Here is a 19773-nt window from a genome sequence, read left to right as displayed (position 1 = left end):
AAGTTCTGTATTTTTGATCATATATATTAAAAACTCAGCAATAGGAGCAACTGGGTGGCACAATGGCTAGAGCACCCGCCCCAAAGTCAGGAGGACCTGAATTCAAATCTGGCCTCAGATACTTAACACATCCTAGCTGGGTGACCCAGGGTAAGTCACTTAACCCCAATTGTCTCAGCAAAAAAAAAAAAAAATCAGCAATATTTTTGGACGAGTAATTATATTTAGTCCTGCTAGCTGACCTGGACTCACTTACTGACTTTTTTGGATATGCCCATCCTTAAAAAACTTTCATGAATGTCCTAAATATGAACTTGGGGTTTTGAACCTCTTGACTTACATAATTTTTCATAGTTCACCAGATGAAATGAGTATCTTACTATTTTAAATGATTACCTAGGATGGCTAAAGAAAGAGGAAGACTATTGGTTTCTGAAAAAACATTCTGAGAATAGGTCTATAGATTTCAGTTACCAAAGATGTTCAGTTAAGAACATGATGATCTCAAAAGCTTCTTATAGCTTTAAGATCCTAGGATTATAATTTAACTATGTAACTATACTATACTATATTATATTATATACTAACTCAGAGAGTTGGTATAATTAAAGCAAAGAAGTAAGAAAGGGAATGAGGTAGACTAGGTGGAAATGTTTGAAGTATAGATAAGAGGGCCTCCTCCCTTTAAAACCTACTCTTTTACAATTTCTTTTCCCTGGTCTAACATCCTGAAACTTACTTTCTCCAAGGAGATATTCTCTCTTTCTAGGTTAGAATGATCAATGTATATCAATATTGAAAAGCTGTTAGAGGTCATAGTGAACCTCAAGTTGAACAAGGAAGTTATGTTATCATAGATCAGACTTTTCAAGGGATCTTAGAGATCATCTGCCTTTTCAGATGAAGAATTTATGTCTAATCTACTTGCTCAGGCACAACATATTATATAGAAAAGAGAAAATTACCTTCACTTCAAGAAAATAGTCTCTCTCTAGGTTAGAATGATTAATGTGTATGAACATTCAGAAGATATTAGGGGTCACAGTGAACCAACAAGCAGAACAAGAAAGTCATGGTATCATGGAATTTTAGACTTTTCAAAGAATCTTAAAAATCATCTGACTTTAATAGAGGAAGAATTTATGTCTAATCCTATTCAGCACTGAGCATTATATTAGGCGAGGTAATACATGGTAACCTCAAAGGGGACCAATATACTTGTGATGAAGATGCACTTTTATTGCTCCATCCTCACTCTTCTCATTGCTCTCCACCCTCTCACCCCCCTATCTTGTGACCCAGCAAAAATTTCCTTTTTGAGAAAGCTGGTGCAGTTTAGAAGTACAAGGCTCAGCTCTGAATAAAGCAGAAGGGGATGAGACCCATAATCTTGGTTTCATTAGCATTTGATCAGCCAAAGTAATGTACAGGTGAAGTCCTACCAACGGGACAGTGTTCCGTGCTGGGACTCCAACCCTAGAGAGGAAGGTAGAGATTGTGATTTTTAGCTTGGCTAAGAAGAGATGAAGAAGAGACTTCTGACAGCTGGGATTCCAAGGAGCTATGAAATCCCTGGCATCTCTTGCTGGGGGGCTTGATGCTTGCCAGATCGGGTGGGGGGAATGTCCTGGGGTCCTCCATAAATTTCATCCCCTCATCAGGCCGGCTCCTTAGAAGTGATCTCACGCCTAGCTGTAGCTGCACAAACCATATGGCATTGAAATTGGTGTCATCCTTAAAGACCCTGCGATCAATCAGCCGATAATTAGTTGATGTATAAGGTGTGTGCCTTGCTGGGCGCCCAAGATGGGCATGAGATAGGGGTGAAGGCTGACCTGTGTCTGGGCTCCGTTTCCATTCCTGTGTCTGTCTTCTCTGTCTCTTTCTGGTCAATTTTTGTCCGTCGCTTGTGTGATTCTCCATGTAAGTTTTGATTTTCTTAAAACCCTATAAATCTTACCCCTAAGTTTTAAGAGTTTTATGGAATCTCATTCTTTTATCATGAAGCTGGAAATAACCCTCATCCCATCATCCTACTCCCATAAAAGTCTCCATTTAAACCAGCACTGGGCACCTTGACACTTTTTGGCAGGGATCAAGGGTTAGAGATTTAGAGCCAAAGAAGCCATTTAATCGCACCGTTCTTGTTATAGATAAGTAAACTGAGGCTTAGAATGGTTGCATGGTCTTTTCACATAGTTAGTTATCCAACTGCTAAGTAGCAGAGAGAATTTAGATCCAAGTTTTCCTGACTCAAGGTCCACTAAGCCAGGCTGCCTCATTCAGTACATCCAAATGGTGACAGCTGTCATGAAAGCACAAGGCCTTTTGCTTAATTTAACAGACAATTATCCTGCCAATAGGATCGTAATTAATTAATTTGCCAATAGTCATGCCCTATTTATTAATATTCACTGAAGTTCCCCCTCCCTAACATTCTGTGTCTGTGAGAGAAGAAAGGGAAAACAACCTTTGGCTTGCCCATCGTTAGAGTCTATACTTGACTTGTTGAATATTTTATTTGGTTTGAAAACATTGTGAGAAAAGATGAGGTTTCAGTGAGGCAGGGAGCTTGTTTCCAATTCTTATGCATGCTTGCTTTGTTTTTTGAAATGATTTCTTTCTCCTGGGTGCAAATCCTTGATATATTGGAAGGGAGAGCGAGCTCTGTTGCTCCCTATTGGGAAAGCTCAGATTCAGCACACCGGAAGTCTGCAGTACTCAATAGATAACTCCTCCAGATAATCAGGCTGCTCCACAGTTAAATTAATTAGAAATTAGTGCCTCTGCTCTTTGTCTTCCTCCTCCAGAAGCTCTTATCTGTGCAGGGGAAAAAAAAATCCCCAGCAACCATCAATTCTGCTTGCTTGCAGTGTAGGAGAAGAAAATAGTTATATATTTATTTTTTGCCCTTGTGTGTTAGGAGATATGGTGTTGCCCATCTTACAAACAGCCTTATAATTCAAGACTTTGGATCTTTCTTAATCAGGGAAGGAAGGCTGGTGTTTACTTTGGTTGTGCTAGAAAGATACTAAAGTTAGTGTTTGGGATTTTTCTATAGCATTCTCCCCCACCCCCCAATAGCTCAACAAATTTTAGACACCTCTGTCATAATCACAATACCACTGTGCTAGAAATGCAAGAAACAGGTGATAGCAAGTACTATGCCTATTTATAAGCTGTCCACTTATGCTTTGCTTTGTGCAGTAAACATGTTTTTGAAAACTATGATGTAAAAAAAGAAAACTATGATGTAATTAAACCAATCTTTATTTGTTATGTGTCACAGACCCCTTCAGCAATCTGATGAAGCTTTTTGGACCCCTTCAAGTATTTTTAAATGCATGATATAAGATAAATAGAATTACAAAAGATGCCAATTATGTTGAAATTCAGTTCTTCAACTATTTCAAAAAAGTCTACGGACACTGACTATGATTGCCTGGTTTAAATATTCCTGTGGTGTTTGTTCTTGAAAGAAATCTTATTGTAGCTCTTTTTGTAAAGTGACCAGTCCCTTCCTAATTATCTTTTGTGAAAACCTGGATGTTCTTACATGAGGCTGACATAAAGGAGAACACATCTCTACTGTTCTGTCTATCATGAATAAACCTGGTGCTAGTGGTTTAATGGGTTTTGTTATGCAAGAGAAATTGTCAGATGAAAATACTTGCTTGTGTGTTTATTTAATTCTCATTGTAAACCTAGAAATTCTCTTTAATCTCAAGAGCTAGAAGCTAAATCAGATGTTTAAGGAAACATTTGTAGAGAAGATGAATGAATGGATGGGTGGATGGACAGCTTGCCTTTATCTGTGTTTGAATGCAGATATAGAACCAGACATATATGTGTCTTCTCTCTTGTTCACATGCAGATTAGGATTAGCTTTTGGCCAATTTTCCATTGAAAACATTTCCTCTTGCAAAGATTTTCTTTGGAAACCTATCCCATAGGACTCATTAAAGCGTAGTCTACTCTTAAGTTTTCCGTTAGCCTCAACAATCACCCTAATTATCTCCTGCATAGCTACTTTCTTTGGAGTAAGGGGACACCACAGTCATTATCTTTTTCTACCTGGAAGTAGATTCATGAGGTCCTTAATAATGTGTGTGGACATCAATGCATGTATGTAGAAAATCCATTTTCTTCCATTTTCTCTTTCTGAGATAGTGGGGCAGTATAATGGAGACAGCATTGGGCCTCGGGTCAGGAAAATCTGAGTGCAGATTCTGATTCAGACACTTAACCAACTATGTGATTCTAGCAAAGTCACTTACCATCTCTTTTGCTCATCTGTAAAAATGGGATAATAAGGATTCAGTGAAATTATAATTGTAAAGCCCTTAGCACAGTGTAGTAAGTATTGTGTAACTGTTGATTAATATAATTATCATCATCATCATCATCATCATTATGCTTTGCAAACTTTATATGACATAATATATAAACTGTAAAATTGCTTATTATTATTGCTTCTAAACCTCTCCTGTCAGTACCTATCAGCATCAAATCCTGTAAAATGTCTTTGACCGAATGCCTCTCGCCTAGCTTAAATGCTCCTAGGAAGCATGTGCTGGGATCCTCTCACCATCTCCCAGGGAAGACACTTTAGACCTTGCTGGACATCCCCAGGGCTCTTAAAGTACTGCCTCGTGGGACCTGCTGCTCCTGGCTGGGCGGTGGCCAGCTAAGCTGGTGTGTGCCAGCCACAGACTCCCGGAAGGGAGGGATGACCTTTGGGTCATTAGGCCAATGACCGCCTATTGTGATAGCTCCCTACTTCAGCAGTCCCCCTTGGGAGGGTCATCTGGCCTCTCCATGAAGCACTCTCTCTCCCTCCTGAGGCTGCCTTTCCCATTCCTGAATATTTCTGATTATTAGGTAGTTAAAGTCAGCCTCTCCCCAGCCTGATCTTTCCTTATTTCAGCTTTTAATTATCCCCAGCTCTTACACAGCCTGGGCTCCAAACCTCCCGCATGTTACATCACCCTTCCCAGCTCATGTCCTTCCCCATCTGCTAAAGATGCTCTCGCCTCCATTCAAGATGCTGGCAACGCTCTCTAGAAGAGGATGCCGGGCAGCGGGAGTCGGGAGCTCTCTAGGTCCCCACATCACAGAGAGAAAGCAGAATGACTCCCATTGTAGGATGCCGATAACATAGGATACTATAGCATGGCTGTTCTTTGAGCTGGTGGGAATGAACTTCAAATCCTGTCAATGGCATTTACTAGGCAGGAAACCCCAACCTGAGGGACTCAAGACTACTTCCTGCTTATTTCTTATGGATGGAGAAACTGCCTGGGGACTTGAAATCAGGAGATACCGGAGTTGGTCGTTGACCTCTGACATTTAGGAGGTGTGAGACTTTGGACTAATCATGGAACCTCTGACCCCCAGAGTCTGCATTTATTAATAGAGATTATGAATGCTGTAGTGTCTACCTTTTGGGGCTGTTGCCAAATCGAAATAAGATTGTGTAAGTAAAGCACTTCCCCAGTGACATCCCAGCTTTCGCCCTCCCCCTCCTGCCTACAGATCCCCGGGAGTATGAGAAACAGCTTTCTTAGGATTACAGAATCATTGGTGTAAAGCTGTATGGGACCTTCAACATTGCTGACTCCAACCCCTCCTCCACTCATTTTATAGGTGAATAAACTAGGGCCCAGAGAAATGAAGGGTCATACAGCTAGTAAGTGTTTGAGGCAGGATTTGAATTCAGGTCTTCCTGACTATACCTTGCCATCTAGCTGCTGCTTATTAAATTGGACCTTAGCCACCCTCCTTGGAAATGAGAAATTTCTGCCTGGAAAATCAGACAGAAATGTCTGGAAACCATCAGAAGCAGCAAGATTTACATCCAAGTAAAGCTTGTTTTTCCTTGATATGATCAAGAAAATTGACCAACATCGGAGAGAGATTTGTGAAATAGTATTTTGCAAGGAGAAGAAGTATTTCTTGGCAAACAAAATGTCAGGGTTTAAAAGCATCTTAGAAGGTCATTCCTTCTTCTGAAGCATCAGTCCCTCCAAAAAGAACCCCAAAAAGAAATCATCCAGTCTCATTTTTAAGACTTCCATGATGGGCCTAGATTTTACTTACAACCTCCTGGAATAGCCCATTCCATGACTGGGTAGCCCTGGTCATTATGAAATTATTCCTTAGCTTGATCAAAATCTGCCTCCCCATAACTTCTACCCGTCTGTCTTACTAGTTTTCTCTTCTCCTAACCTGGACCACAAGAGCCAAGCAGGATCATCTGTTTCTAGGAATTTCTAGAATCGATTCCCTTCATAGAGAATGTAGCACATCATAGTTGCAAACTAGGACTGGTAGCTCTGAATAAGCCAGAATCATGAGACGAGGCTCCACTTAATTTTTCTCCCCGCATTCTTAGGCTCACAATAGGAGCAGTGGGTAGTCCTGATACTATTTCTGCTCATGCACTCAAATGCTTCTGGATCCACAGCTGCATATAAAGGAAAATAGAATTCTGTCTACTTTATTTTGTCTCTTTAAATGGCATCACAGGAAAATTGCAGCTGGCAGAGTCTGCTCCTCTGTAATCCTTGGAAGGGAGCCCTTTACAAAGATCATTGCATGAACTTATATGAGATTTTGCTTATTATCGATATCACCTGCTGATGTTAATAGTCTGAGGGGTCTTATATATTGCCTCAATTTCCCTTTGGCTACCAGACAGGGGGCTGTCTGCTTACTTAGATTTAACTTAGCAGCTAGGATAACAGATTGGGATGGTATGTTGTTAAGTGTTCTGGTTATAATAGTTTGACATCCTTTTGAATTGTAGGGTAATATAGAGTAATCCTAAACTTATCACCCAAGAGAAATGTTACTAAATAAATCTTAGCAGTTTAAAATATACAAACCCTGCTCTTGTTTTTCCTCATCCCAATTAGGGATACAGTCTTTGTACCTGGCCTGCCCAGCCAGTGTCATGTCAGAATTGGCCCTTGAGTTCTACTCCCTTCTATGATACACATGGGAGTGGTTATTCAGCTTTTACCTGAAAACCTTATATCCATTCACCTCAGGAGTAGCTCCATTTAGGAAGCTTTTCCTCATATCTAGATTATATTTGCTTTTTGGCACCTCCACTCATTGCCCTCAGGGACCATGAAGAACAAAGCTAAAAACTCTTCTCTGTGACAGCCTTTCAGATCCTTGAAGACAGTCCTATTCTTTCCCTCTGAGACACCGGGCTGGCTCTTTATTCAGCTTATTGTTGTCCTTCCTAAGGGTAGCAGCCAGCATTTAGAAAGAAATAGAATCGAATGTTAAACCTCTGCTATCCATCCCACAAGTCATTGGGTTTAACTCTACCTTGCTTCTTTCTAACCTTTAGAAAGGTTATCCATTTCCTAAGTTTTAACTTTCTAGATGGTTTTTCTCTTTTCCTTTTTTTCTAGATCTTCTTTCTTTATTTCTAGCATACTAGGCTAGATTGATTCCCAATAAGGCTACTCATATCCCTAGCTTTTAAGTGTAATATTACCTTTTGCTTTGCAAGGGCCCAGAACTGAAGGGGGAGAGCCTTAGCCAGGTAAAAGAGGCTCATCTTAACACTAGTAGACTTCCAGTGATATTGTATGGCTCTGAGTTGTGTACTGCAGCCATCTTGAAAGGGCTGAAATGAAGAGTCACCCAGAGAGTACTTCAGAGGCTCTGGTAGTGATGAGTGGGCTATGATGCTTTACAAATGAAGACTTAGGCAGCAGAAGTGTTGCAGATTATAAGGACTGGGACTAGACGTGTGATTAAACTCTCTCTGCCAATACAATTCAGTGTCTTCACAACATACTCTCAGACAGCACCTACAACATAGTGATTTGTCTAAGGTTACACAGCTAATTATGTGTTGGGGTGGAATTTGAATTCAGTTCTTTTGGGTTTCAAGACTGCTTCTCACATACATCAGAGAACCATAGAACTGTAAAAAATTTAAGGAGGTAAATTTATACTGTACTATAACAAAATTGCAGCTTATTAGCCTACTCCACTAGGCTAATTTTTTGATGTCAGGAGAACAGAACGACGCTCCCCAGCATTTTGGATGGTCGTCTTCAAGAATCGCAGAGGCAAGAACAGAATGCTGTCTGCATCATTGGACACATCAGTGAAAACACAGCATTTGTAGCATTTTGAAACAAATTCTAAAAAGGAAAAAGCCTGGAAAGAACAGATTAACCTAGTAGATGAGGGAAAGAAAGAGAAACTGAGTGTTCTGTCTTCCTCCACCCCCATCTCCTCTCCACCTCGCTTAGGAGCCTGGAGATCCTATGGGCCCAGAGACCTGCCTTTGCCCTGAATACTTCCTCTCCCCCACATATCATCTGGGAGCTGGAGTGCTCCCTTCACAGTCATAGAAGGTTTTCCCCAGGCATCAGTCATCTCCCTGGAGGATCATTGTGGCATATGAAAGTGGAGCGTTATACTTGGGAAAGTCTATTCTTGTGCACTTCTCTATCTCCTTATGCTGTTTTCTTTCTCCCAAATTTGCACTTGAGTGAGATGTCATCTGCAATAACAGTGAGCTACTGTTAGAAGAGATGGTGCCACAGTTAGAGACCTCGCCTATTTTAAATGAATTCTGTTTACTCCTGCACCGAAGCCCTGTAGAAAAGCCGAAGGGGAGCTGTGCAGACAGTGGGGTGTAACCACAGCCCCAAGGGTATTACTGGGTCTAGGGGAGCCGCCTTTTGTGGATGGGGGGGTGGAGTGATGCTGTTTGTAATTCTAGCATCTGAGAAGCTCCTATAAATGACTCAAGCTTTGTCCTGGTGATTTATACTAGGAGCCTAGAATAAAAATACAGCCTCAAATCATGGAGCTGGCTACCATTCATTTTTTTTCCCTTCGACAGAGCCGGAACTTTTAAAATTGCAGCAGTCTTGCAGCAGCTCCCCCAAACCAGGAGGCAGGGCTCCCCCTCAGGTTTCTTGTGCTTGAGATTTTGAAAGTTTTGTCCTCCTTGTGGTACTGAAATGAGATATGGAAGCGCTACAGAATCCTATGCTCAAAGGCATGAGAAGTGCTTGCTGACCCTCTGCTCCCTGCCTCAGTAGCTCCCTGCCAGTTAGGATGTGAGCGACCCCTGCCAGGCCTGCCAGGGGCTGGGAGTCTGCCCAGAAGCTTCCCGCCCATGGATCTCCACCAGTGAGATGATGGGGAAGTGGGCCACAGAGCCACAAGGCCTTGGGCAAATTGCTGAAATTCCAAGGGCCTCAGTTTCCTCATCTGTAGAATGGGGAGGTTGGGCTCCATGACCTCAGGCCCCTTCTGGTTCTAAACCTCTTGAGCTCTGATCTTTGACCTCTTTCTTTTTTTAAATATATCACTTTTTGTTTGTTTCTGTCACATTTTTATATTTCACCAAATAATCGTCTGGTTTGATTTTTATTCTTTTTTAAATTTTAAAATAAGTTTTATCAACGTCTTCTCTTTTTATATCACAGTCATTACTAGACATACTGCCACATCCCATCAATTATCATCCCTTTTTGTTAGAAACAAAACCAACCGAGGTTGGAAACACGGCCGACAACAAGCACAGAATTCTGCTTCCCCGTCCCCGCCTCCGTTCTCTAGGGCCGGGGCTGATCCTTGCAATTGCAGGAGCAGAGATGTAGGGTCAGAAGGAACCTCAGAGGCCACCTCCTCCCACCCCTTCATTTTAGAGGAGGGAAAATGGAGGCCGAGATAGACCAGGTAACATGAGCAGGGTCACATCGTGGGAGTCGTGTAGGGAGGGCGGCCTGGAGTCAGGAAGATTGACCTTCCTGACGGGGAAGGGGAAAGGGGAGGGAAGGTGCCGGGAAGCAAGCCCTTTCTCCTCCTGCAAGTTGAGGAAGTTGCCCTCAATTGCCCCACTCCTAGGGCGCTATGAAATTGTCTGGTTATCCCCTAGCAAGTGCTTTCTTTTGCACCCATGATTTTGTTGGTATGGGGACTCCCTCTGCTTGTCCAGGCCCCACACCCGTCACCCCCAGTACCTTAGCACACAATATTTATGGATTGTTAGAGGCTAAAAACTCCACCCCCGGGTCCCTGTCCTCTGGGGACGTGCCTTTCTGGGCTTGGGGAGGCACAAAGGAAGCTTCATCCAGCACGAATCACGGACATATTCTTTTCCTGCCTCCAAAGTGTGGTTTCTGCCCTTGAGATGCCCCTCCAGTCATTAGTTTAGTCCTTTCTAGGGAATGGAAAGGGCCCCTGAGAGCTGGGAAACAAGAAGCTCATCCCCAGGAGGCTGTGCCAAGGGAGGGAGCGGGCTGGCCTGACCCACCACCATGCCTAAAGTAAGTGCTCAGCCTCGCTCAGGAGGCTCTGAGATGAGGCTGACAAGATACCTAGCTCAGAGTGCCAGGACTGCAAACCAGGGAGCGTCAGAGACCCCCAGGGGGGCCAGCCACAACTCCCTGCCCTCTGGAGGACAGCTGGACGCGTGGAGGTGAGCCGCCCATGAGGGCACTCCCGGGCCTCCTAAGAACAGGGTGTCTGAAGGGGGCGGGTGTGAACTGATGCGAAGCAGGAGCACAGTATATGCTGTGACCGGGACAGGCATTCTAGGTCGGCCGACTCTGTGACCCTGTCTGGGTGTTTTCTGGCAAACGCTGCGGTGGTTGGCTGTTTCTTCTCCAGCTTGCTTTACAGATGAGGAAACTGAGGCAGATGGGGTGAAGTGATGTGTTCAGGGTCACACAGCTAGGAAGAATGACCTTTTCCCTTCCCCTTCCCCCTGCCTTTTTCCTTCTTTTTTCCTTCCCTTTTCTCCTTTCCCTTTCTTTGTTTTTTCCTCTTCCTCTTCTTTCTTTTCCTCTTCCCTTTTCTCCTTTCTCTTTCTCTGCTTTTTCCTCTTCCTCTTCTTTCTTTTCCTCTTCCTTTTCCCTTCCTTCCCCCTTCCCCTTTCCCATTCCCTTTCTCTTCCCTCACACACATCAGTACCATTTCATCCATTCGTGGCTCAGTTACCTATAATGCCCCCTGGAGAAAGTTTGGGGGCCTTCGCCCTGATTAACAAAAGAAGAGACCTTGAGGTTTTGCTCATTTGTCCAAGGCCACTGGAAAGTCAGAGACACATTTAGCAACGGATAGGAAAATCGTTTTGATTCCCAGTCCAGAGCTTAAAGATCCAGACTGTGTTCCCGTCTGTGACATTTGTTAATTGTTCATTTCAAACAAAACATAACAGTGAATCCTTTCTTTATGGCTGCTTGTAAACATTTAAGATGCCTGTAGTTACCCATAACCTTTGTTTGCTCATCACTGTCAGCTGTCTTGATGCCTCATTGCTTAATCTCCTCCGTTTCACCCTCCATGCAGGGAAGATTCCACTCCTTAATTGGGGTACTCTTGTTCTGAACTTTGAGCCATCAAAGAACAAATGTAAATAATCTCAGAGTGGTCACTAGTTGAGAGAGAAGCAGTAACTTCAGTAAATATTCCTGTTCTAATTCAGAAGACAGTGAGAGACAATTGGTTCTTAAGCAAATAGATTTGTCAGTTAATTAGTTTACAATTTTAAATTGTTAGTGTCCTTCAAGAAACACTAAGATGGGAGAAACAGACTTGATACCATTCGATTACAGAATGGATAAATTAATTGAAGCAAAACCCTTTTTTGGGAGACACAGAGGTCTTCTAAGCTAGAAAAATATCTGTTTTTCTATTAAGGAAAATAATCTGGTTTTGGAGGGAAAACCATTCTTTTTTTCCATGCTTGTGATTTCACGTTTTTCATGATGCACTTCAATATAGATACATCAAGCTTAGGAGAATGCCCTTGTTCTAATTTCCAGGTTACTTCACTCTGCATGTGGAGGCACCTGCTTTGACCTAAACTATTCAAGAATCCAGAAAAGGGCTTTGTAAATAGGGTTTATGGCACATAGCTGATTTTAAAGTAAAACTCAACAAAATGACATCAGTTGGCCGATGTGTTTAAACAGAGCAGTAGTCCTCTTACATAATATGTCCAATATCCTGGATTTGGGTTTTTTGTTTTTGTTTTTCAAAGCTAAATTTACCTATTTGAGCTCTTCATTTACAAAAGCTCCAAATAGCTTTTCAGTTAGGAAACAAGCTACTCTAAGGGGGAAAAGAACATCTATGTGGGAGTAGGGGGATGAATAGGAGGTTTTCACTGAGCATAAGCTTGACCTCGTCTCATTGGTTTCACAGTTCTCCTGCGCCCTCCAGCAAAATCCTTAGTTGCTATTGGATACATAAAAGGAAGGCCGATCATAACCAGCTGTCCTCTGAAAAGCCCTCTCCTGATGGTCTCTTACTTCTGAGGGGTCACTTATCTACATCTTTTTGGGAAGGAGAGCACTGAGCAAATGAATGTACTTTTACTAGAATAGTGGAACTCTTTGGGATTTTCTTTTCCTTGAATATGCAATCACTACTCATCTAAATCCTATCCCTGCCACTAGCAGCCAGTACTTTGCTAGCTAACATTCTATGCTGACCACAGTCAACTCATAAATCATTTGAGCTGGACACGACTTTAGGGGTCATCTTGTACAATCCTCTCATTTTACAGACAAGAAAACTGAGACCCAAAGAGTTGACACAGGTTTTCCAAAGTCCCCCAAATGTTTAGTAGCAGAGGATGGAGCGAGAATGAGCCTTCTAACTCCCGTTCTTTCTACTGTGCTTTTGATGGACAGACTCCAGAGATTCAGTCCACAAAAGCTCTGCTTCTTATTGAATCTAGCTTCTCGGCGGTTCTCAGAGCTGTCAGCTTAACAACCAACAGTCTACCCCATAAACAGAAATGAAGAACACAGCAAGGTCATTAGCGAGAAAAGCTTTTCACACGTGAAATCACCGTATGTCTAAGCACTGTACATATTTCAATAGCATGAAACCGTTTGTCAGATCATCTAATCTGCCCAGGTGCAGAGTCAGGTTTGAAGCCAGGTCATACAATGATTTGACTGTTCCAAATAGAGGGCCATATCTCCTAAGGCTAGTTTTTGTGTTCTAGTTTCAGTGTATGTAAGAAAAACAAACTTGTAGGCCTAGTGCTTTATAGTGATTGGGAGCAGGGCAAAGGGAGACAAGCAGGCCATTTGTATCTATATTAATGGCTGTTTCTTTCTAAATTTCATCAGAAATAAATGTTATTTTTCCTTTATCTTCATTTGCTTTTTTCCTCCTCCTATTCCCTATATATTTTCTGTATCTCTGCTCTAGAAATTTTCCATTTAATTTTCAAGATAGTTTTCAGCACAGATTAGAAGTTGTGCAGAGATAAAATAAAGTTTCCCAGCGGGGTGGGGGTGAAAATTGGCCCACTTAGTTGGTTTATGAATTGTTTTGCTTGTTAGACTCAGTTTTTTCCACCTGATTATGGGAGATTTCTTCAGCCGTAAGGAAAGCAGACAACAACATTATCTAGGGAAAATTTGTTTCACTGAGGAAAAGAAAATAAAGTAGTCACAGGCTTCCTGAGTCATTAAGAAATATGGTGTCTGAAACTTGGGAGAGAGCCCACTAATCATTGCAAGAAGTGGTGCTTGCCACCTAAGGGGAAAATATTAGAACACTGAAATCATATGTAATTTCAGTATCTATTGTGTTTCGACTAATTAGGGCCTCTTTCTATTTAGAACTAGCACTGATTCTCTATCATATGATTCCTTTGCTTCCCAGAAAGCCTGAATATTAAAGATCTATCCAAATTAGATATTTGAAATAGAATGCCGATGATGATGATGATAGTGCTTTTAGATTCATTCATTTTGACTACATTATTTCATTAGACTTAAAACAACACAGTGACAAAGGGAATGTAGGTGCTGGCCTTCCCAGTTTACAAAATAGGACAGAGAGGCTGAGAGCACTTAAGTTGATTTGCCTGTGATCAAGACAAAGGTAAATAGTAGATCCTAGCTTTTCCTGACTCCAGATCTAGTATCTTAAGCAATGTGCCCCGCTTTTTCCGCTTTTGAAATTTAAAAATATGTACCATTTATTCTTTCTGATCTTGAAGTCTTCACAGACTCATATACCTTCAGTGTGCTTTTCTAGGGTTGCACACTCTTTTTTTGGAAAGGGAATTTAAATTAGAGTATAATTCAAGAAAAAGAGACAACAGAGCTGTATTTAAGATGAGCTCCTTTCTAGTTCAACAAAGCAGTGAAAATTGGCGCATTGCATTACTGTTATGACGCAACAATCTCTGTATTCTCTTATGGATAAGAATGAAGGGTTCAAGAAAGTTGGGAGGTGTGTGATGGTGGGGAAAAAGGGGGTATGGGAATAACTTGATTTACCAGAAGGAAATTTTATATGTATCGTCATTTTACTACAAATGTGAATCAGAGGGAGTTCATGCTTTGAAACAAATTTACGGTTAGCAATAAGACAAAGGCCTGTTTTACTGCCATATCTTTACTTAATAAATCTTAATTACTATCTCTCCATAAATTAAAGTGTTTAGTATGCTGTGTTCTAATCATCAGAGTTGTCAGTATCTAACATTAGTTTCACAGAGTAATTGCCTTTTATGCTTTTTTGAAAAGTACCTGCTTAGCCTTTTATTTTCTGTGCAGTAGAGCAATTGCTAGCCAGGTTTTCAATGAGAAGCCCTCCATTTTAAAATTAGTGCTTGGTTTGCAAAAATCTAAATACAAGTACAATGAATCCTTGGATAAAAGAGAGAAGGGTAAGTTGAATTAATTTAGCATTGGCATTGGAATACTATTTTTTAAAGAAAATACAATTTTATTATCTTCAAAAATATTATAAAATATTCCCAGTAGAGTTTATGGGGGCTTGCGTTAATGAATTAATAATATTTATTAATTAGTAGCATCTAGTTTCATTCCAACAGTTAATATGCTAAGATCCCTAAAGAATGGCTTATTTTCTTAAGTAGGTTAAAATAGATTTTCTGTAACAATATTACAGTTAATCAATTAAAAAAGGATCTGCTAAACAAAACCAGTGTAACGATATTTACACTAGTTTTGTTTTGTTTAGCAGATCCTTTCTTAATTGATTGTGCAAAGGTAAACTTTGGTACAGTCCAGTTTGAGTCATTACTAATTCCAGAATTTATAGTGTCTGAATTAATAAGAATTTTCCATTATTCCCAACAAGATAACTCCATGGAGTTTTTGGCAAATTTTAAAGCACTATATAAATGTGTTGTTATTGTTACCATTTTAGGTTCTTTCTGAAAATTCTCTTTCTTTTTAAAATTCCCTCCATTTGGTAGGAGGGAGCTGAGGAGTGGGAAAAGATGACTGGATATTGGCAAATAAAACAGCCTGTGACTTAGTGCATACAGCCAGACCCCTTGTACACTTGGTTTTCATTGATAAAGTTTTCCAAATTGCCGGTTGAGTTGAATTGGCTCCCCAACCTGACCTGTCCCCTCAGATCTAATGCCCACCAAATGGAAGCTTCCTCGTGTATGTCAGTGTATGGGAGAAGCACTTGTTCAGACGGAGCATCTGAGAAGAGGCTTGTGTCCTGTCTCTGTAGGTTCTCAACAAGAGATGTGTGGAGGCAGCTGTGATGACAGGCCTGGCCCTGAACTGCACTGTAAACAAGAAGTCTTTATTTGACAGAAAGCACTACTTCTACGCAGATCTCCCAGTAAGTAAAGCTTGGGGATGTGCCTCCCCTCCGCCAGGTAGGAGATGGACTGGCCCTGCAGGAGGAGGGCTCCTGTTTCCTTCCAAGCACTGTCCATCCCAGCAGGGGCTCGTGCTGGGCCCTGGTACAAGCGAGTGCTCCCTGAGGCTGGGCGAGATTGAACGTGATCGCCCTGATTACTGGCTCCGTGCTCGGTCTCATGCTTCTGGGGCCTTTCCTATAATTGCATGGGGAGTGGAGAGAAACCAATGTTCTCTGATTCATTTCAGACCCAGCATTTGGTGCTAATTGCTTGAAAGGGCAGGCGTAAGTCATGTGCCCATTGCATTGACCCTTTAGCAAATACACGCTTCTAAATGTGGTGGTAGGTCCTTTGTCTCCTTTAAGGAACATGTTGGGTAATAGGGATATCTTCTCAGATCTTCTGTGATCTCACCATGGGCTAGTAATTGGACATTTGTAGTACAGTAAACAGGGGCTTGAACCCAACTGTACATCAGAAACCTGAATTTGTTAAATTCTATTCTCTCCCACCAAAAAAAAAAAAAAAATTAACATTAAGGCAACAAATGTAATGTGATTGAGTTACTTGACAGCTTACATGAGCTGGTTTAAACTGGATTGGATTTTAACATTACTGAAACCAAACCATCCAAAATTTTGGAGTATTCACTCTTTTGACCACTATCAAAATTGTTACCTTTCCTAGGGCAGGAACTGAGCCTCTTTCCTCTAGACTTTGTATCAGCCACGGGCTTTGCACATAGTAGGTACACAATAAACATCTGCCAGATGTTGAGTGTTATTTGACTTCAGCATACAATAGTAAGTCTGGTGCTTTTCAGATTTAGGGTTTCAGATTTAGATTAAACTATTTCTGGAGTATGATTTTATCTTATAAGGTAAAACAACTTTAATTGTAGGGGAAGATCTTTTCTGATGGGTAGCACTTCATCTAAAATGTACATTCAAGACCTAGATTCTCCATTCACTTCATGTGAGGATGAACAAGAAACTAAGAACAACAGAGTCCATTGTTTAACCATTGACTGCTGTTGATTAGCAGTCAATCAACAAATAGTTATTAAGTGCTCACTGTATTTTGCTATAGAAGTACACATGAGAAGAAGAAACAGCTCCCGCCCTCAGGAGGCTTGCAAGATATCACTTGAACATTTTTTAAGATAAATTCAAAATAGATCATGCAAAGTATTGTGGGTGGGGAAATGAGGTGAAGTCACAAGTAGTTGGGTATGTGCTTTGCCAAGCTGGCATTTGAGCAAGATCTTGAAAGAAGCCAGGTATCCCAAGAGAGGTAAGGAGGAAGAGCATTCCGGGCACTAGACAACCCATGTAAAGGCATGTTAGGAGACACAGTGAGAGATGGGACTTTGGTGGGGTGAAGAGCTAGTTTGGTTGAATTGTAGAGTTTGTAAAGGGAAGATGGTATGCGAGAAGACTGGAAGGGTCGGGAGGGGACGGACTTTGAAGAGAGAGCTTCTTCGAGAGGTGAGGGGAAGTTGATTGAGTAGGAGAGTGACATAGACCTGAACATAAGGAAGCTGGCTGAGAAAAGGTAGATCACAAAAGAGAAAAGGTTTAGGTGAAAAGATGATGTGTTAAATGGAGAGAAGGAAACCTATTTGAGACATGTGGTGTGGGTCCAAGTGATAAAACATGTTGAGTTATTGGACATGTGGGGTGAGCAGGAGATGGGCTTAGGAGGTCACCACTGTTGCTAACCTGGGTTGGGCTAGAAAGATGATGGTACCTTCAACAGAAATAGAGAAGTTTCAAAGAGGGCTAACTTTGAGGAAAAAGAAATTCTTTCATTTGAAACAGGTTGAGTTTGAGATGTCCACTCAGTATTTTGAAATCAAAATAAGTAGTTGATGATGTAAAACTATAGTTTGAAGAGAGAGCTTTGCTAGAAATACAGATTGGATTCCTCTTCCTTGAGATGGTCATTGATTACATGGGAACTGATCTCACCAATGAGAAGGTATAGAGATAAAAGAGGTTCCGTACAGAAACATCCCCAGTTAGGAGGCATGAAACTGCAGAAGAGACTGAGGAACAATTAGATAAGTAGGAAGAGAACCAGGTTAGGATGGGGTGCCCACAGTGTCATGAGCTACAAGGAGATCCTTAAGAGGAAGAATTGAGAAAAGGTGAATTGATTTGGCAGGTAAGCTGTAACTTTGGGGGTTTTTTAAATTTATTTATTATTTATTCTCTTTTTATTATAGCTTTTTATTTACAAGATATATGCATGGGTAATTTTTCAGCATTGACAATTGCAAAACATTTTGTTCCAACTTTTCCCCTCCTTCCCCCCCACCCGCTCCCCCAGATGGCAGGTTGACCAGTACATGTTAAATATGTTAAAGTATAAGTTAAATACAATGTAAGCATACATGTTCAAATAGTTATTTTGCTGTACAAAAAGAATCAGGCTTTGAAATAGTGTACAATTAGCCTGTGAAGGAAATCAAAAATGCAGGTGGACAAAGATAGAGGGATTGGGAATTCTATGTAGTGGTTCATAGTCATCTCCCAGAGTTCTTTCGCTGGGTATAGCTGGTTCATTACTGCTCCATTGGAACTGATTTGGTTCATCTCATTGGTGGAGAGGGCCCTGTGCATCAGAATTGATCCTCATATAGTATTGTTGTTGAAGTATATAATGATCTCCTGGCCCTGTTCGTTTCACTCAGCAAAAGTTCGTGTAAGTCTCTCCAGGCCTTTCTGAAATCATCCTGCTGGTCATTTCTTACAGAACAATAATATTCCTTAACATTCACATACCACAATTTATTCAGCAATTCTCCAATTGATGGGCATCCACTCAGTCTCCAGTTTCTGGCCATTACAAAGAGACCTGCCACAAACATTCTTGCACATACAGGTCTCTTTCCCTTTAAGATCTCTTTGAGATATAAGCCCAGTAGTAACACTCAAGTTATAACTTTGAAAAGAGCAGTTTTAGTTACTCATTGGTCATGGATTGATGAGGGTTTAAAAGAATGTGACCAGAGAGGAAGTAGAGGCAGTATGTATAGATGCTTTTTCAAAGAATTTCACTAAGGGAGACATTATTAATATAGTAGAAAGCCAGCCTCACAAAGCAAAGAAATAAGTGCATAACAACCAAAGTAGCAGCAAACAAGAATAGCTTTCGTCATCATAATACTATAATCAATAATGGTGATGATGGTGATAGCTAACATTTACCTTGTGCTTACAGTGTACTAAACACTGGGTCAAATCATAATTATTATCTCTTTTGATCCTCGCAGAAATTCTGGGAGGCAGGTGCTATAATTGTGCCCATTTTACAGATGAGGAAACAGATCAACAGGGTCACATAGCTAGTGAGGCAGAATTTGAACTCAGATCTTCCTTTCAATCTACTGTCCTGTATAGCTGCCTCCTACTGGCCCTGTGACTCTTCCTAAATTTCAGAGAAGGTGCCAGTCTGCGTTGGGAGAGAAAACTGATTCCCTGGGAGTCAAGTCACACCGGCGAGATCACAGCTTCAGACCCAGAATGTTTCCTTTCACTATGGGGGGATGATGTGAGTCAGGCTTGAACACGATGGCAGGTGGCAGGGAAGGAGCCAGAAGATGGGAGAAAGTGAAGCTTACAGAGAAAGGGGGATAGTGGAGGCCATTGTCTGGAACAAACAGAGGCGAATGGGATTAAGGATGCACAACAAAGTTTGACCTTGGGGAGAAGGAGAAGTGACCTTAGGGAATAGCATCAGGAGCTTTTAAAATGTAGCATTGGAAGAACTGAATGACCTCAATTTTCCCCAAGAACTACAAGCAATAATAAAGTTTGATTCAGGAGAGGGAATAAATGGGTAAAGTTAGAAAGCATTTTTCCCCTTTAAAAAAAATAGATTATTATTGCTATCTTTTGTTTTTCTATCACCTTGATTTTCCCCCATCTCAGACAGCTTCTCCCTTATAGCAGAGAACGTAAGTTAGGGGCTTTTTAATAATGGATTTCTTTTATCTCCTGCCTCAATCAGCTCAGGCAATCGAATTTCTTGGCAGCCTATTTGAGAAGTTGTGGGGGTTTTTTGTTTTAAAGTTCTTATTTATGCTTTCATTTTTACATCCTGGTCATGTTCATCAT

The 19773-nt window shown here is 41.2% G+C and overlaps 1 protein-coding gene across 3 annotated transcripts in view; it reads left to right on the top strand.

The window, feature by feature from the left end:
- The window catches only part of GATB (glutamyl-tRNA amidotransferase subunit B), a 102485-nt gene that overhangs the window by 10922 nt on the left and 71790 nt on the right, over nt 1–19773 (top strand). For 2 of the 3 annotated variants that reach the window (XM_051964897.1, XM_051964900.1), the window contains exon 3: nt 15517–15630. The exons of the other annotated variant lie outside the window; for it this stretch is intronic. In XM_051964897.1, coding sequence (XP_051820857.1) covers nt 15517–15630 — 114 coding nt within the window. The remainder of the gene's footprint in view (nt 1–15516; nt 15631–19773) is intronic. 3 annotated transcript variants of the gene reach the window in all.

This window comes from Antechinus flavipes, chromosome 6 (assembly GCF_016432865.1).
Source record: "Antechinus flavipes isolate AdamAnt ecotype Samford, QLD, Australia chromosome 6, AdamAnt_v2, whole genome shotgun sequence".
In the NCBI taxonomy this organism is placed as follows: domain Eukaryota; kingdom Metazoa; phylum Chordata; class Mammalia; order Dasyuromorphia; family Dasyuridae; genus Antechinus; species Antechinus flavipes.
The sequence above is the reverse complement of the archived record's forward strand: the minus strand, read 5'-3'. Positions and strand labels throughout refer to the sequence as shown.